This window comes from Esox lucius, chromosome 20 (assembly GCF_011004845.1).
Source record: "Esox lucius isolate fEsoLuc1 chromosome 20, fEsoLuc1.pri, whole genome shotgun sequence".
Lineage (NCBI taxonomy): Eukaryota > Metazoa > Chordata > Actinopteri > Esociformes > Esocidae > Esox > Esox lucius.
In genome coordinates, this window is record NC_047588.1 from 39,980,420 (window position 1) to 40,004,677 (window position 24,258).

The 24,258-nt window shown below is 40.8% G+C and overlaps 1 protein-coding gene across 1 annotated transcript; it reads left to right on the top strand.

Moving 5' to 3' along the window:
- Positions 1-6,889: 6,889 nt before the first annotated feature.
- LOC105007181 (guanylate-binding protein 1) lies at positions 6,890-23,824 on the top strand. Its single transcript, XM_034288743.1, has 12 exons — positions 6,890-6,938; positions 7,876-8,078; positions 8,307-8,434; positions 8,584-8,674; positions 10,257-10,261; positions 13,753-13,784; positions 14,309-14,508; positions 15,631-15,873; positions 16,552-16,832; positions 20,080-20,292; positions 20,417-20,519; positions 22,465-23,824. The coding sequence occupies exons 2-12, from the start codon at positions 7,907-7,909 to the stop codon at positions 22,893-22,895; spliced, it is 1,899 nt and encodes a 632-aa protein (XP_034144634.1). The 5' UTR covers positions 6,890-6,938; positions 7,876-7,906; the 3' UTR covers positions 22,896-23,824.
- Positions 23,825-24,258: the final 434 nt, after the last annotated feature.

Consider the following 24,258-nt stretch of genomic DNA (forward strand, 5'->3'; position numbering starts at 1 on the left):
AACTATACAATGTAAACTGTAGTTGCTGTGAAGTGTGTAGAGGACTGGTCTTTCCCTGTCATTTTACATTCATACAAAGCGAACATATAATGTTTTTTCAATATTATGTCTTTTCAATGATTACATTTTGCTTCCTTTGCAATAACCTTTATATGCAAGCATTCATGTTAAAATAAAACATTCGCAAATGTTCATGTATTGTATCATAAATTGCATCCATGCATTGAAACACCACTGGGTGCCTACCATCAAACACAAGTTTTGGGATGGTTCATGGTTGAGAACAAGAGAATGAAATGTATCCTGTCAGTTCTCACTGCTATTTGCTTTAAAGCTTTTGTATGTTAGTGTGTTTTGACTGTGTGACTATACTGTACATCCGAATGCCTCCTTGACTGGACAAACACCCCATCCTCCCTCTGTATATCTTCTGAGCTCCCCCCCGCTGCGCAAACATAAACTGATCATCATTGTCTCCATGTCTAATGGTGACTTAATTCTCAGGTCTTTGATCAAACTCCCCAACAGACTAAGTCATTTTAATGGGAAGGCCTTCCATTTGGGTTGTTTTGTTTTTTCATTCTACAAATTTAAGAGTGATTGGAGGTGTTTCAGACATAATTATGGACCACAGAAGTATTTATTTTGATTTTGTGCTGGGAAAGATGTCATACACAACATATAACACAGCTATCACCCAATCAGCATTCAGGATTCAAACTAACTGGTTAATAAATATGTATAGTATTTCTACTTGGACACGCTCCAAAGGAACATTTTGTAACTAGGTTAAGGCTAGTCATATATTACTTCAGCACTGTGAGGATATAGGGCTTCCCTTGACTAGGCTAATTATAGTCAAGTGGTTTTACATTTCTGGTAACCTGCTCCCTGTTTGGAAAAAATTTCAAGGAAAACAGTGTAACTGTAGACAGAACAACAAGCCCCAGCCTATAGAGGTCCTAGACAGGCAGCAGCTGTTTAGGATTGTACAGTCTATGCAGTCTATCTAGAAGTAGTCTTTTCTAATCCCGAGAGCTACAGTAGTGTGGGACCTTATTTGAATGCGAGGGTAGGAGGCAAAAGGTGTCCATGTCAAGTTTGAGACATTTTACACTCAGACTTTGAAAAAGTGATGATAAACATGGCAATCACACATAGAAACGTATGTTTAAAACATTTTTGGAGCTGTCTTGAGTGTGCAGTGGAGCACCATTGATTTGACTCTCCCAGCATGTGGATAGCACCAGAACACAGTCACAACACTACCCCTTAAATGGCTTCCCTCACTGTGAGGTAACATTGGTGAGGAAAATGTCCTTCCTCCTCAGTCTGCCTGGTGTCAGAGCACGAGGAAAACCTGACTGAGACCTGATAGATGTGTCCATGTCAAGCTTGCTGTATATTACTCTCAGACTTTGAAAAGGTGATACATAGAAACCCTAGTAAGTAATCGGGTAAGTATGTTTAAAACATTTCAAACTGCACCTCCACGATACCCTGCAAGACCAGTGCAACAAGCTACAAATTTAACCAGTGTAAGTACAAACACGCTGGCAGTCATTGTACGGTGTGAAGATGTGACCAGATGTGAATCCATCTGTGTCTCGCTTTCCTCTTTCTCTATCCCTCTAATCCTCTCTCCCACTCACGGATACAAAACACAGACTTAATTATGAAGAAGAACAGTATTTGTGATAAAACTGAACGTGAAAAAAAAAGTAGTATGATCATGATTTGCATGTTTTTGACCTGACACCTAAAATATGACACTATGATCCCAATCAGGACATGTACTCTAGGTAAGAAAGTGAATTCACGTACACAGCGAGCGTGAGAAGACATTCCCCACATTTAGCTTGTCACCAAGCTCTACCCCAATTATGGCTCTTCTAAATCCAGCGCTGCCATTCATGTTGTAAACACCTGATGTCAAAGACGGACATTTACAGTGTGATGGTAATTCCATGTATCGACACTCTTAAAGGAGTAAGAAACAGAGACAAAGTTCTCTTGGCACATTCTAACAGTTTTATTAACTATTATGCAAATATGAGAGACGCGTCAACCGCTTACCAACATAATCGTCCGAGGAGTCTCTTACTCAAAACATGCACAATCCGTATTTATTACATAGAAAAAGGGGTGTGGTAAGTGGCTAGCCATCTGTTTTGTGTCACATAGGTTTTACCCAAAGGGTGGGCTGTCCCCCCACCTTATCCTTCCTGCCATAATGTTTACTGTAGTGTTTACCCAAAGGGGCCAACTGACTTTACTCCCCCCAAGGACCACATTCCTGAGGAACAAAAGACTGACACCCTTCGTTATCCAGGCAGGAGGACATGGCCCAAATACCTAATAATCCTCTGATATTATACAGACATGTGTGTCACAATCAAAGTAAAGATCTACATACCAGCCAATGGAAAGACAGACATTTCTCAAATGAACCTTAGTCAAAAAGTTCCATAACAATCCATCCTCTTGATATCATGTCAAACCTTAGTATCAAACCTGAAACAGTTCACTCATTAGGATGTAGACTGCAACACAACAGTACTCTTTAACAACATGACCCAGTCAATATCATTACCCTTAATGATTAGAGAAAGGAACAAATCTGAAATGTCTGGATTCTCATTTACATTCTTCTAAATCATTTCCTTCGTGTTAACTCCAAGATCACACGTTGTCATCATACAGAATTATAACATAGTACAGCAAAATGTTTATGTTAAAATCATTAAAAACACCTATCACTGAATACATCCTTCAATTGATCACTGTTACAAAGTCCTCTCATGCCAATTAGATGTACTTCCAAAGTCATCACAAATGTTCTGCTCCTCCAAACGTCAGACAATCAGTTATGAACCATTTCTTTGGCAGGCCGGTGTAACAGAACGTAAAAAGTCAGATGCATATTCCAAGGTGTTGTCCTTCTTCCTAGCTGCTTTATCAGCCAGGTCAGGAGAATCTGTGTGTTCTCCCTTGTGAACGGCAAGATGACCAGTTTTAGCTAAAGGCTCTATAGCTAAAGGCCAGGTAAAAAGTAATGGTTACTAGCACCAGAAAATTCACTTTTCCCTCAGTGACTTCAATGCACTGTGCCTAACCTTTAAACATTGAAGCCCTCCTGTAGTGTGTGTCGTCAACCTGCAGGTTCCTCTCTCAGCTACCTGGACAGCAGATGAGATGTACCTGGTATGGACCCAATCAGCGTAGCATGATGTCGTGCAGTTGGTCTTTCCGCGCCCCCGTAATTGTTGTCCAGAACCGGAGCTTTCCTTCACCTCCATCCTCTTGGTTGGAGGTTGCCTTCTCCATCACATTGCAGAATCGTCAGGACTCGAATCAGTCCAGCTCACAGGAACCAGGCATCCTGTAGACGTGCGGCACCTAGAGGTGCAGCGAGCCAGAGTAGACTCAACCCCTTGCACTTGTTGTTGTGTTCCCCAGACTGGTTTGAAGAACAGTTGTGTTCCCCAGACTGGTTTGAAGAACAGTTTGGGGAACACAACAACAAGTGCAAGGTGTTGACTTGTCCTACAAATTCCCCAGTTCTCAATCCAATCGAGCATCTGTGGGAAGTACTGGACAAACAAGTCTGATCCATGGAGGCCCCACATCACCACTTACAAGACTTAAAGGATCTGCTGCTAACGTCAGATACCACAGCACACCTTCAGAGATCTAGTGGAGTCCATGCCTCGACTGGTCAGGGCTTTTTAGGTGGCAAAAGGGGGACCTACACAATATTAGGCTGGTGGTCATAATGTTATGGCTGGTTGGTGTAAATAGGCAGGACGGGGTGGCGGAGCCGATGGGGGTGGTGGTGTTGGCAGGGCCTCATCGCCCCACCCTTCTGGGGGTGGTGTTGTTGACACTGGAGCCCTTGTGCGTGTGGCTGGCACTGGTGGTGTCGACTTGGGGCCTTGGCCGCATGGGACCGGTACTAGGGATGTTCCGGAGAGGCTGCACAGGCAGCGACAGCTGGAGAGCTGGGCACCAGGTCCCGATGTAGGGTACCGCTCCACTATGACATCAAAATCGGCCCTGGTACCGCCCCTACCGTTGGCAGTGGAGCCCACATGCACAGTGCCACACATGCCACATCCACTTGAACCGGTTTTACCGGGCCGCATTCCGCTACCACCCTTACCTTCGGCAGTGAAGCCATACCTGCTTAACCGCAGGCCGGTCTCCGACCCTCTCTGTTGTTGTAGAGGCAGGACGCGTGGAGCAGAGATGCCTCTAATTGGAGACATACTGTAGTTCTCAAAAACACATAGTTATACATATTGTCGAAGGTGTTGTAGAGGCAGGACGCATGGAGCAGAGCGAAAATAAAGCATTACTTTATTATTTCTATAACTCACTTTGGCCCGATTACAAAATAATAAAGAAGAGTAACAACCGTGAACTGAAGCAAACAGCAAACAATGACCAGCAAACAGCAACGCAATGCAGCTGCCTCTAATTGGGGACAATCAACAAGCTGTGTGCAGAGATGCCTAGATGTACCCCAGCCAGGACCTGACACATGTACCATAGTTTTCCAAAAACAAGTTACACATATATTATAGTACTCAAAACAATTGAATTACACATAGGTGTATTCAAAAAGTCTGGACCACACGGCCAGCAGGGTAGGACAGAAGACACATCCCTACATATTTCTCATAATGGTGATTGAGTGCATGTGCGGTGTCATTAAGGGCCTGCTTTTATGGTCTAATCAAGGCACAACTGGTAGGTTTCTGATATTCAACTTGAAAGTAAACAATCGGGAAGTAGCACCAAGTGTATTTCATTAAGTCCATTCAAAGCTCCAGGCAGTGAGTGTAGAGCCCTTTTGCTATGAATATCATTATGGTCCAAAACAGAACACGATTTCTGTATTTGTGTTGTTGGACTATGTGCTGTATAATTATGACAGCAGTCAGTCAGGTATTTACTGTTCAGGGAATCGCTCCACATGCAGGAGGACATAAAGGCACTATCCATCAACAGAACTAGGCTGAAGTAAAAACTTTATCGACGTGTCTTAATGCATGTCCCAAAAAGATACCTGCAGATGGGAACACTGCTGTGTCTGTCCTGCAGTCAAAGGCTCCTTCAGGTAACATGGGACCGGGATTGTAACACATACCAAGAAGACACGCCCATCGCTGTGGATACGCTTTGAAAAGTACCTCTGTAAATAACCTAGAATGTTGTTGAACAAGATATCAGAAAAAGATGCTATCTGGAACTTTGCAAATAATGTTGACACCTTTTCTTTAGATGGATGTGATGAAGAATGCAATGAAGATATTGATTTTCCATGTTTAATATTAATAGATGGCGTTAGTGAAAAAACCTGACAAGAGAGATCAAAAGAAAGTTTGAAATCCACAACATAACAGGTAACGTATTGAAATCCAACCAAAAAAAGGTTAATAAAATGAAAGTAAAGGAATAGAGTAATGTAAAAGCAGACTCTAGTACAGGAGCACTGGCTGGATGTATAACCGGGCACTGCTGCACTCAACAGACTGGGATCGTCACCACAATTCTTCCCGCAAACTAGTCGTAACGTTTGGGTAAATGTTCGGCCTCGGCATAAACGCTGCTAAGAGCCAACATGCATCCCAGCTCACAAATACGGATTCCACCATACTTCTGAATTTCCTTCTCTATACCCTTGTCACAATCACTCCAGTGTTTCCTCCCCAGTGATCACCATTAGCCGGATGCGGGGTGACTCATGTCCTTTGAATAGCGACATGTGGAATGTTTTTACTTCCTGCGTCAATGGCTGTGCACAGTAGCTGGATATCACCAAGAACCGGAATACATTGTAGTACAAGTACATCCAAAGAACTCCAGGGTTGCTGCTGTAACGTGACAGACTGCAGCTCCCTAGAGAAAGCCTGAGATGGAAAGCCTGCAGTAACCTAAGACAGATGAAAGTGAGTACTGCTTTTTCTTCTCAAGGGGAAGGACTATGTGAATGGTTTCTCAAACTCTACGTTGGTGAGTGTGAAACAGTGAGGTGACACACATACCTGAGGTTCTTGGCGTTTCAGTCTTTCAAGTAGTTCCTCAACAACTAATCTGCTAAAGTCACAATAGTATATGGCAATAATATATAATACAAAATGTCTTTTGTATTATATACACTGCTCAAAAAATTAAGGGCACACTGATATCACACATCGGGTCTCGATTAACAAAATATATTAAGTTCAAAATCTTTACTGTACATTGTGTAATTCATTGCGAACAAAATGACAATCACCAAGCGATTGAGGGCCGGATTCAAACTCACAGCCAAAATCTAAATAAACAATTGAAATCACAGAAACTCATAATGTGACTCAGTAGTGTGTATGGCCCCCACTTGCATGTATGCACTCCCAACAACATCTGGGCATGGTGCTGATGAGACGGTGGATGGTGTCCTGTGGGATCTCCTCCCAGACCTGGATCAGGGCATCAGTGAGCTCCTGGACAGTCTGTGGTGCTACTTGGCAGCGGCGGATGCACCGATACACAACGTCCCAGATGTTCTCAATTGGATTCAGGTCTGGGGAACGTGAGGGGCATCAATGCCATTGTCATCTGGCTTTGACCCCTCTATGCAGGATGGAGAAGGAAATAATAAAGAACAAATCTTTCTGCAATCAGAATATCATTGTTGATCATTTTGTAGAATTTCTTTGAGATAAAAAAATCATTTCCTGATGGGAAATTGCAACAAAAACTGTTTTAATTGCCTTGCATAAAAATAATGTAATTACTGGCAGTACCTGCCAGGCTACATTCTTGTAGCTCTAAAGTGAAAGTGTTTAATGAGCAAGGATGGAACTTTCACTTTTAGTTGATTGTTTAAAAGCCCGCCATTGCTGACTGTTCTGCAGAGGAACCTTGAAAGACAGCTAAACAACAAGTGTGTGAGTATTTAGCCAAACTTCAAATCTACATATTAAACGTATCTTAACTCATCATTCACAAGTGATTAACATGAGTTTTGAACCTGCATGTGAATCACTTACTAAATCACTTACAAATCAATTTTATAATACTTTATTTAAGTTGGGGCAATTCAAATTTTTTATCAGGCACTTTAATATTCGGTTAGAATAATTATTTGTAGGACTAGTTGCTCTACAGGATTGGAGTAGATTTTATCTTTAGATTCTGGCAATAAACGTTTTACTATTCATTGTTGATACAGAAAACAATCCGCGTAAGTGGAGTCGGCCAAGAAGAGTGAATGTCTCTAACTGAGTGAGTGACTGACTATACCTTGTTAAACAGCATAGTGGTTAGAGAAGCAGACCTGTGAACTGTAGTTCCTGAGTTCGTATCTCCTCACAGGTGAAGCTAAGCACGCGTTATGAAATGTTCTGTGTAGACAAGAACTTCGCTGGCTAAAACCTCCAGTAACTACTTTATCGTAAGCCTGAAATAAAAGGCTTGTATTGCGAATGTTTCTGGTGTATTTTCGAAGTACGCATCCGTGCATGCGTTTAGGGGTAGGATAGACAAACACATTTGCTGACTACAACATACAGTAGTTACGTTATGGTAAGCCTTAACTGAAACTGTATACGGTTATATTGCGACTGTTTCTGGCATGGAAAAGTTCATCTTCAGTCTCGCTAGCAATTGCTCAATTCTTATGATTATTCCTAGGAAGTTAGTATAATAGTAAGTATATTACTATTGGTTAATGACACAGCCTTAACGACGCTACACTTTCTGTTGCATGTCAGCTGAATTAGGCTTGACTGGTTTCAAGTTTATTAGTGACACCAGAATTGTTTTTGGAGCATCATCATACGAGATTAATGAGATCAATCAATAATGATCAACTTTAATCATTAGCTACTGAGTGATCTTCACAAGACCCCTGACCATGGATTCTCCAATGTGCTTGATCGAAAATGACAATGGCGAACTTTGTGTGGTGCAAGAAGCCATCAGTTACCTGATGGGACTGAAACACCAAATCGTAGTTGTGGCGATTGTTGGGCTGTATCGCACTGGCAAATCCTACCTCATGAACAAACTGGCTCAGAGGAAAACAGGTGAGAGACAACTTAAATACATTTTTTATTCGTTTTCACTAATTACTAGAAATTCAGGCAAAGGATTTAAATTTAGAACTGTCCCATGTAACCCCACAAATTAAATTAGACAAATAAGACAATACGTCAATGTAAGCATATTAATGTATTTGCCAATGCCAGGAGCAAATGAATATTCATTGTTGCCAGCCTAGTTCATATTATGTGTCATTGATGCTCTCTGTCCAGGTTTTGCCCTGGGAGCCACTATCCAGTCCAAGACCAAGGGTATCTGGATGTGGTGTGTCCCTCATCCTCTGAAAGCTGACTGCACCATTGTACTCTTGGACACAGAGGGGCTGGGGGACGTGGAGAAGGTGATGGGTCAAAGTTGAAATCATTTTAAAGAGTTTATTTCACCCAAAGTCCTTGCCAAGCACGGTGAACCAATGTACACACATATGTATTTTTTATAACATGTTTTTGTTTTGTCTTTCACCAATACATTCAGTCATGCTTGTTTCAGGGGGATTCTAAGAGTGATACCTGGATCTTCTCATTGGCCGTTCTCTTGAGCAGCACTCTGATGGATTTGCCCTCTATTCATCTCCATTCAAGTTCAATTCTTGTGGGATTGTGGGATTGTTGACGTGCTGTACCCTGCCTGCTGTTACCTACCTGGCTACCTGCCAAACTTTTTCGAATTTACTCGATATAAACTAATTGGTCAAAATTCTATTTTAGAGTTTTACCAACGCAATATTTATCTGTTGACCTCTTACCCAACTTTTCTACACCGGGACTCTTTTTGGACATAATTAACAGAACTACTCACCCCTGAACACCCGAGGCTAAGTATCAATACAATGCCTTTTCACTGTAATTGTTGTAGCAACAACACGGAGGAGAATGTTCATCTTAAGTTAAAGATAGCAGAGTTAGAGGCTCGGCTTCTGACGCAAATGCCAGGCAAGGATTATGCTAGTGTAGAAATAGAAAAATCTGCGTCAGTGCCACCAGGTAGAAACGACAGTTTTGTTAGCCCCCCGGCACAGCTCCTGCAGCCGGGCAATAACTTTCTCTTGGTCACTGGGAAGAAATGCCGTCGACCAGTTAAACCTGAATCGTTGCTAAAACCAACTGAGACTTTGAACAGGTTTTCCCCACTGGAGTCGGAGTCAAGGCCCGAGCCGTCTTCGGAGGGGAATGGTCGGCAGGCATGTTCTACCGGTGGACTTGAAAAACTGAAAACTTTAGTCATTGGCGATTCCATCACACGCAGTATTAGACTAAAGAATCAGCCGGCGATCGTACATTGTTTACCGGGGGGCAGAGCCACCGACGTAGCCGCAAATCTGGGGTTGGTGCTAGCGAAGTCTAAAACAGGCAAGTATAGAGAGTACAGAGATATTGTTATCCACGTTGGCACCAACGATGTTAGGATGAAACAGTCAGAGGTTACGAAGCAGAACATAGCATCAGCGTGTAAATTAGCTAGAAAGATGTGTCGGCATCGAGTAATTGTCTCTGGCCCCCTCCCAGCTAGGGGTGGTGACGAGCTCTACAGCAGACTTGCGCAACTCAATCGCTGGCTGAAAACGGAGTTCTGCCCGTCGCAGGAGGTAGAGTTTGTAGATAACTGGCCTTCTTTTTGGGACTCTCCCAGAAATAGGGCCAGGCCTGATCTGCTGAGGAGCGACGGACTCCATCCTAGCTGGAGTGGTGCTCTTCTTTTGTCTAGGAACATTGACAGGAGTCTCACTCCTATAGCTTTAACATGAGATAGGGTGCAGGTCAGGCTGCAGGCTGTTAGCCAGCCTGCTAGCATAGTGGAGTCTGTCAATAGCATAGCCAGAGTAGTTAGTACAGCTTTACCTATTGCCACTGTGACTCGTTCCAGGCTGAGAAAAGTTAAACAAGGTAGTGCTAACAAAAACAACCTTATTAAGATAAAGCCTTCCTCCACCTCGGTCAAAAATAAAAATAATTGTATCACTTCGCATCTCAAAATGGGACTCCTAAATATTAGATCTCTTGCTCCAAAGGCAGTTGCGGTAAATGAATTAATCTCTGATCATAAACTAGATGCTATTGGTTTATGTGAAACGTGGCTAAAGCCTAAAGAATTCACTGCCTTAAATGAGGCCTCTCCTCCTGGCTATACTAGTGATCATATCCCTCGTGCATCCCGAAAAGGAGGGGGTGTCGCTAATATTTATGACAGTAAATATAAACTTACTCTCAAACATATCACAGAGTTTCATTCTTTCGAAGTTTTACTCATGAAAGTTAACCAGGCCGAAAAATCATTTTACATAGCTACTATTTATAGGCCCCCCGGGCCATACACATTGTTCCTCAATGAGTTTCCAGAATTCTTGTCTAACCTTGTAGTCATGGCAGATAGTATTCTAATTTTTGGCGACTTCAATATCCATATGGAAAACCCCCATGATCCTCTTCAAAAAGCCTTTCAAGCCATAATCGACTCAATGGGTTTCATCCAACATGTCTCAGGTCCAACACATTGCCACAATCATACCTTAGATTTAGTCCTGTCACGAGAAATAGATATTGTAGATCTAATAATTTACCCCCAAAATCCTGGATTATCGGATCACTGTCTTATTACATTTACCGTTAAAACAAGAAATTCACTTGCCCCCCAAACAATGAGTTTCAAAAGCCGTACTATAAATTCTCGGATTGCAAATAAATTCCTTGATATTCTTACTAGTTCGCTCTTAAATGACAGAGTAAATAAATCTGTAAACGATCAAATCGAGGATCTAAACTCAATACTGCGAAATACATTAGACATAGTTGCACCACTAAAAACTAAAGAAATACGCAACAAGAAACTTGCTCCTTGGTACACCGACAATACTAGAGCACTTAAGCAAGCCTCCAGAAAATTGGAGCGAAAGTGGCGCTCCACCAAGTTGGAAGTATTTAGACTAGCCTGGATAGACAGTACAGTACAATACCGAAAATCACTCACGTCTGCTCGATCAGCTTATTTCTCCAACCTGATTGAGGCGAACAAAAACAATCCAAAATTTCTCTTTGATACAGTTGCAAAGTTAACAAAAAAGCAAAGCTTAGCATGTGAAGTGGGTCTTCACTTTAGTTGTAATGAATACATGAACTACTTTGATGAAAAGATCGTCACCATTAGAAAACAAATAACTGAATCCCTAAATAGTTGTGGTCCTAAAAATCTCGGTTGTCCGGAAAATTTCCGGAGCCTCCCTGATCAGGTGTCAATGGGGACACTTGAGTTTTTTGATACCGTATCGCTCGACACATTTACAAAATTTGTAATGAGTTCTAAACCCACAAACTCTCAGCTAGACCCGATTCCTACAAAATTACTTAAGGAGTTATTTCCTGTGCTAGGTCAGCCAATGCTGAACATAATAAATTGCTCCCTTTCCTCCGGATGCGTACCAAACTCACTAAAAATTGCGGAAATTAAGCCTCTTCTAAAAAAATCTAATCTAGATCCCGACATATTAAACAATTATAGGCCAATATCGAACCTCCCGTTCCTCTCAAAAATCTTAGAAAAATGTGTTTCACAACAACTGAATGCCTTCCTAAAGACAAAAAACATTTATGAAATATTCCAGTCTGGTTTTAGATCCCATCATAGTACTGAGACTGCACTCGTGAAGGTAACAAATGACCTTCTAATGGCCTCAGACAAAGGTTCCGCATCCGTCCTGTTGCTTCTTGATCTTAGTGCTGCTTTTGACACTATTGATCACTCCCTTCTCTTAGAGAGACTGGAAACCAATATTGGGCTACGTGGACATGTTCTAGCCTGGTTTAAATCTTATTTATCTGAAAGATATCAGTTTGTTAGTGTGGATGGCATATCCTCTGACAAGTCAAAGGTATGCTTTGGAGTTCCTCAAGGCTCGGTTCTGGGCCCATTACTTTTCTCACTATACATGCTCCCTTTGGGCGATGTAATCCGAAATCACAATATTAACTTTCACTGTTATGCTGATGACACACAGTTATATATTTCAATGAAGCATGGAGAAGCCCCTAAATTAGCTATTTTGGAAGCATGCGTTTCAGATATTAGGAAGTGGATGACAGAGAATTTCTTGCTCTTAAACTCAAATAAAACAGAAATGCTCCTTTTAGGACCCAAAAAACAAAGAGCGTTGTTAGCAGATCTCACTGTGAACCTCGACGGCTGCATGGTCGTATCCCAAAAAACTGTAAAAAACCTTGGCGTTACCCTTGACCCTGACCTCTCCTTTGAAGAACATATAAAATATGTCTCAAGAGTTGCTTATTTTCATCTTCGAAACATCGCAAAAATTAGAAACTTCCTATCAAAAACTGATGCAGAAAAATTAATCCATGCTTTCGTTACTTCTAGATTAGATTACTGCAATGCTCTTATCTCTGGTTATCCAGACAAATTAATAAATAAACTTCAATTAGTGCTGCACACAGCTGCTAGAATCCTAACTAGAACAAAAATATTTGAACACATTACTCCTGTCCTGGCGTCCTTACATTGGCTGCCTGTTAGGGTTAGGGCTGATTTTAAGGTTTTACTCTTAACCTATAAATCAATACATGGACTTGCTCCTACTTACATTGCTGAAATGATCCAGCCATATATACCTACACGTAACCTTAGATCGCAAGACGCAGGCCTTTTAATTGTACCTAGAATTTCTAAACAAACAATTGGCGGCAGGGCCTTTTCTCATAGAGCTCCACTCCTGTGGAATGATCTGCCAATTAAGGTTAGAAATGCAAACTCAGTGCAAACTTTCAAGTGTCTACTAAAAACTCATCTCTACAGCACGGTTTATAATTAGGTGTAGCCTGGCCCGGGGGCGTGAAGGTGACCAGTAGGCTTGATACTGTCCACCCTTGCTGTCTTGCCAGGTGGGCTCTCGTCGCCACTGGGATGCCCTCCCTCCAATGCCCTTCGGGGGAAGAGTCAATGGCTTGTTGTTGACTCTCTATTGCGCACTTGTGCAGTTGGGCTGTACGCTACTAGCAATACTCGGCCCTCATTCAGGGGGGTTGCGGTTGGTGGGTGTCCCTTTGGTTGATGCCTGGCAATGTGGTTGGATTGATTTCCTGCCTGTTGGGCCCTGTCCGGGGCCTCCCCCGGGTAGGGCCACAGTGTCACCGGACCCCCCCGTCTCAGTTTCCAAGGTGTTACGCTGCTATATTATTGTGCTGGGGGACATGAGGGATGTACTACTAACTTTTCTCAGTTTCCTCCAATTTTAAATTTTAGAAGGAGATGAGGTCCTGGTCCACACCTGCGGATTACCTGGTTTGGGGGGACCGTTGCTGTTCCTGTCCTTGTCCACCTGGTCATACTTCTGACCTAGTCTAAAATCAAATATACTCTGGATTTAGCCAAGAGAAATTTATTTATTATTCCAATTGGACTCTTAATATCTCACCCGGCACAGCCAGAAGAGGACTGGTCACCCCTCTGAGCCTGGGTCCTCTCTAGGTTTCTTCCTAAAATTCGACCTTCTTAGGGAGTTTTTCCTAGCCACTGAAATTCAACACTACTGTTGTTTGCTCCTTGGGGTTTAAGGCCGGGTGTCTCTGTAAAGCACTTTGTGACAACTGCTGTTGTAAAAAGCGCTCTATAAATAAATTTTGATTGATTGATTGATTGATTGATCTACAACAGTAGACCATTGACAACGATGCTGTGGAGAAGCTTCAGTATCCTTTTAGCTCAGTGTTCTGGCTCCATTTATTGGAATTCTTCTTACCCTAGATTTGACCATGATCAGGTTTCTTCTTACCCTAGATTTGACCTTGATCAGGTTTCTTCTTACCCTAGATTTGACCTTGATCAGGTTTCTTCTTACCCTAGATTTGACCTTGATCAGGTATGACATTTTTGTAGTTGACCAATTGATCAACGGCTTCAGATCTTAATACATTTTGAAAATGTCAAATACCTGACAGCCAGAGATGACTGACCTACAATTAGATTTGAAGGGTTTAGTTTAATAATGTAATTCTGATTCCCATGTAAAATAGTATTTTGAGTGACTAAAATATTTGTATGTGTTGATGTTTTATTTCATGTCAAACTACGTTTAAGTCTGAGACGGCAATGTTATAGCCTTCATCTTTGTTTGCTTTTTCAAATCACATGAATTCCTTTCCAGGCACACTGTACTGAACTGTGCATGACAATTGTTCAGGACTACAGTACCCATCCTCAACAGGCCGAATAGATTTGTAACGGAGCTGACAGAGAGGATCAAGGTGAAGGCAACTTCACCCACTGATGATGAGGAAGGCTTGGGTTCCCAGTTCAATCAGTTCTTCCCTAATTTTGTGTGGATCGTCAGAGACTTCACTCTGCAGCTCGAGATTGACGGCAGTGACATCAACGCAGACGAGTACCTGGAAAATTCCTTGAAACTCAAGAAAGGTTATATTCATTAGTTTTAGTTAATTTGTGATACATTTTTTAAGTCCTGGAATTGGCTATAGCAGAAGAAATAGAACAATATGAATGAGCTCCAGCAGTAGTCGCAAAAAGAACTGTGTATGATTATTAACATATAGGCCATGTAAAGATAAATGTCATTGTAGATAAATCAGATATTGTACACTATTACACAATAACATTGGTAAAGGATCATTTTAATATCAAATAGAAAATAAGGAGCAGAAAATAGTCCATAATCAATTCAGATATTCGTACCAGCGACAAGGTGACAAGGTGTTCCTGATACCACAGTCTTTGTTGGAAGCATGGCAACAATAACAACTGACCTTGTTGACAGGCATTCCAAGCACATTCTTCCACTCACATTGTCACCCAGGAGGGACTTTGAATAACTTATAGCCCGGGAGGTGGGACTCCCGGCCGCTTCTTTCCCGCTGGGCCAAATTTTTAGGCCCTGAGACCAAGGTCTCTTTTACAGCTGAAACCTGCATTTCAACAATAAAGACCCATACACAATGGAAACTAAACTTACATGAAGAAAAACAATCACAATTCATAATACAAAAAATATGTCTTACAGGCACTAAAGCGTTTAACTTGCGATCACCGAATAGCATTCCATCATTGTGAGGCAACGTTTTCAAAAGCAGTTTTACCCAGTTCCAAATAGGCCCATGGTATTTTCAGCACTATTCAGTCTTGAGAGTGTTTGGTAACTGCTGTCATTCAAAAAAAAATCTCTGTTCGGAGGTTTGTGTATAACTGCCTTACATAAAAACATCCAACAATGACTGGCCCTTTCGGTTGTCAGTGACACCCAGCCAATTGAAGCATATAACAGACAGTGATGAGTGCAAAAAGGCTGAATGATGGCCTGCATACAGCAATTTGAGTACAGAAGCTGAGTCATGCATACACAGTATGTCACCGTAATCTAGTAGTGACATGAACGAAAAACAATATATTTTGTGTGCTAACATGACAAACATTCCTAAAATAAAATGTAACAAAAATTATCTTTTGCTTTTCCACTATATCAACAAAACTGTTTTAAATGTCAGGTTCTCATCTCGGTATAACTGCGTTTTCATTATATTTCAGGATATGGTAAAAAAATCACAGACTACAACCTGCCACGCGAATGCATCCGGAACTTCTTTCCCTCACGCAGGTGTTTCGTGTTTCCCATCCCAACAACTGCTGACAAGATGCAGCAGCTGGACACGTTGGATGACAGTCAGCTTTCTAGAGAGTTCAGAAACGTCACTGATACTTTCTGCCACTTCATTCACGAGACAAGCCCAGTGAAAACTGCCAATGGGGGAATCAGACTGAACGGACGAAGTGAGTAAGGTGGCTTCCTATGGGAAAGTCACTGGATGCATGTGCAGTATTATGTTATTGTGCTGATATACTTCTGCATCGGAGCAGATCCGGACATCTACTACTCAAGTGGTCTCTTGGTATACAAAATACGTCCATCACTTACCATAATACAGAGTTTCTGGAGTTCTGATGTAATACATCAATTTAAAAATATATACTAACAAGTAACAGAGAATAATAATCTTCAAAAGATTCTGAATTAAATAAACCTTACATTACTTTTTTTCTTCTTGCTTGCTCATCCCAGTTTCCCATTTTGAAGTCACTGCAGGATAAAACCATTGGTGTTTTTTCCTCTGAGCTCCTCCAATGTGTCTTGATAGTAAATATAGAGAAGAAGCAAGAAATAATACTAAGTACATTATGTTTATGTCAGAAAATGAGATACAAGCTCAGCGAAAAGGGAATAATATAGGGAATCATTGTGAAATATCAATAAAATATTGTTTTTAATCCTGTTTGAAACCAACCAATAGTAAAACAACAGTGCATGTGGGAAGTGGGAAGATTGGTTGCTTTGAATGTAAACTTTTCGTCAACTTGAAGAATAAACTCTTCTTTTTCTTATGACATTTGCCAATCTAGCAGATTACATTCTTGAAGACATTATTGGTAACTTCCCCTATCTGTTTGCAGTGTTGGGCCACCTGGTCAACACCTATGTGGACACCATAAACAAAGGCGATGTGCCCTGTCTGGAGAATGCCATACTAGTCATGGCTGAACTGGAGAACCAGGTTGCTGTGGAGGAGGCCTTTACATTGTACAAAAAGGACATGGAGGAAGTGAAGGCCTTGTTCCCTGTGGAAAGCTCCCATCTGTCAAAGGACCACCTTCAATCCCAGAAACATTCCATGCAGGTGTTCATGGAAAGATCTTTTAAAGACACAGATGGAAAGTTCTGTACGATCCTGGCGGTAAGGGTTGTCATCGTGTATGAAAAGGGGAAACAACACTGAAAAAGACTAATAGGTATCAAGTCAGTACGGTGTGTATCACCATTCAATAATACTGAATACCAGGTTCCACCAGGTTCCGCAGTAGAAGTTGACAGTTGGTTGCCAGGCAACTGCTTGGGCAACGCAGTGCTGCAAATGAAGCGTTTACCTGAGTGCAATGACACTGTTGGTGTGACAGAGGCATAAATGCCACCCTTCCTTCTCTGTGCACTGATGCATGTTCACATTTCCATAGAAACAGCTTGATTTGGAATGCTTTTGAGGAGAGAGTTGCTAACTCACTGTTGCAGGCCATTTTTCATTTCCCAGGCATACTGTACATTTCTAATAGTGATCGAAGAATGGGTGTTACTGCTGGGACAAGGGGGAGCAGGGGTTAAAATCATTACAACACGATGTCCTAATAACACTACTTGTAGACTGCATCAAAATTTGTTTAAAATATTTCTGGTGGACTTTTAAATCTTTCCTGCCGTGTCTTGAACTTGATTATAATTTCCCTATCATTCATGGAGGATACCTTGAGGATTTCTGTTACCATTTCAATCTATTCTATTCTGTTGTTTGCACTTATACTAGGTCTGGGATAACTATAATCTTCTTTACAGAAATAATATACTTTACATAATCTTCTTTTCTTTTATATTTCTCCACAGCAACCACTTGCCACCACATTGGTGATTGTTAATATTTGTCGCATTTTTCCATATCTCCCTGAATGTAGCTACCCCATATTTGGGGTACCTCTGTTACTTAATTCAATTCAGTCTTGTATGAGAATGGTAGCCCCTATCTGGGTATCCAGGGTGTCTGCTGAATGTTGAGAGTCTTGTCTAACATGTTATTACACCTATTACATGATTAATTGGGATAATTGTGGGATAATACCTTTTTCCCTAAGTCTGCAGCTACTTTTCAGTACTGTTACATGTATGAAGGGAAATTTGTTCAATCAGAAACAATTGTTCTAAAAGCAAAAATTAAGCCTCAGAGTAAATACAAATTGTGAAAAACCTAATACATTTAATTCTCAAAATATATTTTGAGAGCCAAAAATGTATTTTAAAACAAACTCCAATTACATTTGACTATCAACCACACTCCATTTTGGCTAGACTGCCCCCTTTGCTTGAGGTGCTTTCTTTGCTTTAGAAAGTTTTTTTGTTTTATTGAAACACAAGTTCTTTGTTTGCACATTTGCTACGGGTGGGCCTTAGTGGGAGGTGTGCATGACTCTATATCGACTATGACACAAATAGGACAAGGCCTGCTTATGAGTTAACTCTTAAAGAAAGTTAGAGTAAATCACTTGAAATGGCGAGAACAGGTGTTCGTATCTAAATGCTTTTAGATAAAGAATAATAATTGCATGATTGATCATTCTACTGTGTGTACAGTGGGGAGAACAAGTATTTGATACACTGCTGATTTTGCAGGTTTTCCCACTTACAAAGCATGTAGAAGTCTGTAATTGTTATCATAGGTACACTTCAACTGTGAGAGGCGGAATCTAAAACAAAAATCCAGAAAATCACATTGTAGGATCTTTAAGTAATTAATTAGCATTATATTGCATGACATAAGTATTTGATACATCAGAATAGCTGAACTCAATATTTGGTACAGAAACCTTTGTTTGCAGTTACAGAGATCATACATTTCCTGTAGTTCTTGAACAGGTTTGCACACACTGCAACAGGGATTTTGGCCCACTCCTCCATACAGACCTTCTCCAGATATTTCAGGTTTTAGGGCTGTCGATGGGCAATACAGACTTTCAGCTCCCCCCAAAGATTTTCTATTGGGTTCAGGTCTGGAGACTGGTTAGGCCACTCCAGGACCTTGAGATGCTTCTTACGGAGCCACTCCTTAGTTGCCCTGGCTGTGTGTTTCGGGTCGTTGTCATGCTGGAAGACCCAGCAACGGAAGACCCATCTTCAATGCTTTTACTGAGGGAAGGAGGTTGTTGACCAAGATCTCGCAATACATGGCCCCATCAATCCTCCACTCAATATGGTGCTGTCCCCTTTCCAGAAAAGCATCCCCAAAGAATGATGTTTCCACCTCCATGCTTCACGGTTGGGATTGTGTTCTTGGGGTGGTACTCATCCTTCTTCTTCCTCCAAACACGGTTTGGACCAAAAAGCTCTATTTTTGTCTCATCATACCACATGACCTTCTCCCATTCCTCCTCTGGATCATCCAGATGGTCACTGGCAAACTTCAGACGGGCCTGGACATGCGCAGGCTTGAGCAGGGGGACCTTGCGTGCGCTGCAAGATTTTAATCGTAGTGCGTAGTGTGTTACTAATGGTCTTCTTTGAGACAGTGGTCCCAGCTCTCTTCATGTCATTGACCAGGTTCTGCCACGTAGTTCTGGGCTGATCCCTCACCTTCCTCATGATCATTGATGCCCCACGAGGTGAGATCTTGCATGGAGCCCCAGAACGAGGGAGATTGACCGTCATCTTGAACTTGTTCCATTTTCTAATAATTGTGCAGTAACAGTTTTTGCCTTCTCACCAAGCAGCTGGCCTATTGTCCTGTAGCCAATCCCAGCCTTGTGCAGGTCTACAATTTTATCCCTGATGTCCTTACACAGCTCTCTGGTCTTGGCCATTGTGGAGAGGTTGGAGTCTTTTATACAGGTAATGAGTTCAAACAGGTGCAGTTAATACAGGTAATGAGTGGAAAATAGGAGGGCTTCTTAAAGAAAAACTAACAGGTCTGTGAGTGACGGAATTCTTACTGGTTACGTCATGCAATAAAATGCAAATTAATTATTTAAAAATCATACAATGTGATTTTCTGGATTTTTAGATTCCGTCTCTCATAGTTGAAGTGCACCTACGATAAAAATAATCTCACAGGCTGAATTTCAGATCGCATATGTATTGTGATCCTAGCAACGCCTCTGATTCAAATCAGTCATTTTGAAACTGGTATGTTTTATGTTGAGCTGATTCAAATTCCCTAATATTATTTGATGCTATATTAAGATTAATATCTTAGACCTTTTCCAACCCTGTGGTAAGGGTTATACAGCGCCCTACACAATCTTTGAAACCCTCTGAAATGTTAGTTCTTCAAATATTTGGCTTACATCAATAGTTGTCTTGTAGTTGAAGGTAAGGTAAGGTTGACCGCCTGTGTCTTATTCTACACACATCACACCTAAATTGACAATTTCCAATAAATGTTGTAGGAGAAAATTAAAGAGTACGCCGCCAGCCTTGTCGAAGAGAACAAGGATGCATCAGAGAGGAAGTGTAAGGCCCTTCTTGAGAAGCTCTGTGCTGAAATGGATCAGGGTGTGAAGGATGGCAGGTACTCTACACCGGGGGGTTATGAGCTTTACTGCAATCACCATGACGACCTAGTGGCACATTACCGAGCTGAGCCCAACAAAGGAGTCAAGGTAAGAGTCTATAGTAAAAACCAAAGTGGAAAAAACACGAAGAACATTAGTTGCCAATTCTCAGGTATGCACTTCAACAAATGTCTCTCAGCTGGTTACCCCTATAAGGATTTTTTTTCTGCAGGCTGAGGAGGTTCTAGAGCACTTCCTGAAGGTGAAGAGCACGGAGTTCAGCTCCATTCTGCAAGCGGACATAAAACTGACTGAAAATGAGAAACAAATACAAGGTAAGTAAAACACATGCTATTTTAGCACATATTAAAAATATGTAGGCTCACTGAGGCAGGCTTACTGAGGCAGGCTAACTGAGGTAGGCTCACTGAGGCAGGCTAACTGAGGTAGGCTGACTTTCAAAAGATGCAAACAACAACTGTGGTGCCAAAATGTCTAAATATATATATATATATATATATATATATATATATATATATATATATATATACACTCACCTAAAGGATTATTAGGAACACCTGTTCAATTTCTCATTAATGCAATTATCTAATCAACCAATCACATGGCAGTTGCTTCAGTGCATTTAGGGATGGGGTCCTGGTCAAGACAATCTCCTGAAATCCAAACTGAATGTCAGAATGGGAAAGAAAGGTGATTTAAGCATTTTTGAGCGTGGCATGGTTGTTGGTGCCAGACGGGCCGGTCTGAGTATTTCACAATCTGCTCCATTACTGGGATTTTCACGCACAACCATTTCTAGGGTTTACAAAGAATGGTGTGAAAAGGGAAAAACATCCAGTATGCGGCAGTCCTGTGGGCGAAAGTGCCTTGTTGATGCTAGAGGTCATAGGAGAATGGGCCGACTGATTCAAGCTGATAGAAGAGCAACTTTGACTGAAATAACCACTCGTTAAAACCGAGGTAAGCAGCAAAGCATTTGTGAAGCCACAACACACACAACCTTGAGGCGGATGGGCTACAACAGCAGAAGACCCCACTGGGTACCGCTCATCTCCACTAGAAATAGGAAAAAGAGGCTACAATTTGCACGAGCTCACCAAAATTGGACAGTTGAAGACTGGAAGAATGTTGCCTGGTCTGATGAGTCTCGATTTCTGTTGAGACATTCAGATGGTAGAGTCAGAATTTGGCATAAACAGAATGAGAACATGGATCCATCATGCCTTGTTACCACTGTGCAGGCTGGTGGTGGTGGTGTAATGGTGTGGGGGATGTTTTCTTGGCACACTTTAGGCCCCTTAGTGCCAATTGGGCATCGTTTAAATGCCACGGCCTACCTGAGCATTGTTTCTGACCATGTCCATCCCTTTATGACCACCATGTACCCATCCTCTGATGGCTACTTCCAGCAGGATAATGCACCATGTCACAAAGCTCGAATCATTTCAAATTGGTTTCTTGAACATGACAATTAGTTCACTGTACTGAAATGGCCCCCACAGTCACCAGATCTCAAATCAATAGAGCATCTTTGGGATGTGGTGGAACGGGAGCTTCGTGCCCTGGATGTGCATCCCACAAATCTCCATCAACTGCAAGATGCTATCCTATCAATATGGGCCAACATTTCTAAAGAATGCTTTCAGCACCTTGTTGAATCAATGCCACGTAGAATTAAGGCAGTTCTGAAGGCGAAAGGGGGTCAAACACAGTATTAGTATGGTGTTCCTAATAATCCTTTAGGTGAGTGTATTTACTACAAAACCACAACAACAAAAAAAATTAAACATACAGCTTCAAGGCACTAACTTCTGTGGGTGCAAAGTTAACATTTACAATTATTTTAAGAAGAATGATTTGCATGATTTGTATTTTGATAAGGATGTAGCTTTCCAAAATAAATTATGGAATGTTGATTTACAATGAAAGATCCTTCCGTGTTATGTTATAGTGCATAAAAGCGGATTCCACAGAATTTACTTTGTTTTTCTTCATTTTGGGGAAAGTAAAGTTTTGTTTAATTATTTACTGCTTTGTCTATTTTGTATCCCAAAGATGGGGGGGAAGCATTCACTATTGTTCCAGAGACTCTACTGAATATAGAATAAAAAAATATTAGTGTCTAAGATTGAACAACATGTAAAATTTCATGGACCGACTAGTTACCATGAATTATCAAGTCTCGTATTTTATTTCAGCAGTATGAAAAAAAGTTTGTTTTGAGGGTTTTTCATATTTCTTATCTTTTTGATCATCCAGCTGAGAAAATGAAAACATCTGAACTGGAGCAAGAGAAGGCCGCTTTAAAGGAACAACAGGAAGAGATTGCACGCGCAATAGAAAGCTTTGAACAAAGCAAGGAGGCGTACTTAAATGAGATGATGCAGAAGGTAGAAATGGAGAGGGAAGAACAGCAGAAAGAGTTCGACGAGATGCTGGAAAGGAGAATGCAGGAGCAAGCGTATCTCCTGGAGCAGGGCCACAAGGAGAAGGCCATGCTTTTGAAGCAGGAAATTGAAGACATACAGAAGGCTTATAAATTTGAAAGGGCGTATGATATCCAGAAGCAGAAGGAGATGATGGATGATTACAGGAATCTCACTCAGGCACAGCAACAGCAGATAGATGACTTAAAGGGGGCGCTCCAGAACAAAGAGTCGAAGCAAAGCTCAGACTGTAATATCCTGTGATCCACGGTAAAACTTTGAATGCCTAACTGTGACAGTTACTGCAGTGGGCTGAATCAGGAGCAAACTGGGTGTTTTTTATTAGACTTGAATCTAATTTGGCGCAAAACTACCCACCTCATACTTGCCATAATAGGCATAAAAACTTTAAGTATATATATTACACTATATTTGAGTAAAATATAACAAAATATTAGTTTATGGAGCTGTAATCACTGAGGTTATTAAGTGGTGATGCTCAGTGGATACATTTTTCTCTCTAGTGATTCTCCCAGCATTTGCAAACATGTTCCCCAAAACATTTTTAAAGTTTTTAGAATATAGATTATATGATAGTTTTAAAATACTTGTATTTTATTGTTTTATTTTACTAACATACATATTTCTTCCAAATCAACTAAAGTGACACTTTGGATTTAAACAAATTATCAATAAAATCCGAAGGGGGATGACATATTTAGAGGGTGTTATTAGTATTTAGTTATCACTAAAGGTAATTATTGAATAACTTTCTTCAGCATGTATCCTATTCTGACATCTGTTGGCCAGAATATTCAATCATTTTAATCAGCAAAGGTAGAAATACCAGCAACATGAAACAGTAAGCAAACAACATACACTAATAGTTTTTTATAGCTTCATGGATTTATTGACCAATACATTATATTTCATTATTTTGATTGAAAAATAGACAACTAGATGGCTTGCAGTACAGACGATTGATATTTGTTTTGTTCATTCTTAATTAAATAAAAGCTATACAAAACAGAAAATGCCTTATTTGTCATGTTTTTATCATTAGGCAAAATAATGGTGATTACAGTTTTTTTCAATCGCTAACAAGCGCTTGCCCATACTTTAGATAATTTTTCTAAACTCTTAACACAGACTCACACCTACAAAACACAATTGGCCAAATTGTTCATTTTCTTCTCAAAAACACATTTTGTTAAATATATACTAACTCTTAATTTCAAAACAGAACATGTTTTTCTCTACACACACTAACTTTACCAAAACACTGGAAATCTGACTCAAAATGAAATAATTCTGTCAAAGAGTAACATTTGTTTTCACTTCACAAGGTACATGCAGTCAAACGAAGTACACCAGGTTTCAAAATTCTGGCTATTGTTAAAATTATAAAAACTGCATAGATTTTTATGTTTCAGGTAACATGCAATCCACCGTTTACACTCAATTTATTGGTTTGGAACTGTATGTGCACATGTACAGTAATGTTCACATTCAAACGCATTCCAGTAAAAAGCAAATCAGTTATTTCTTACAGTAACTGTTTACCAAAGAAGGTACAGTAGAACAGACAAGGTTTATTTTATTTTCAAGGTTTATTTACAAAATATCC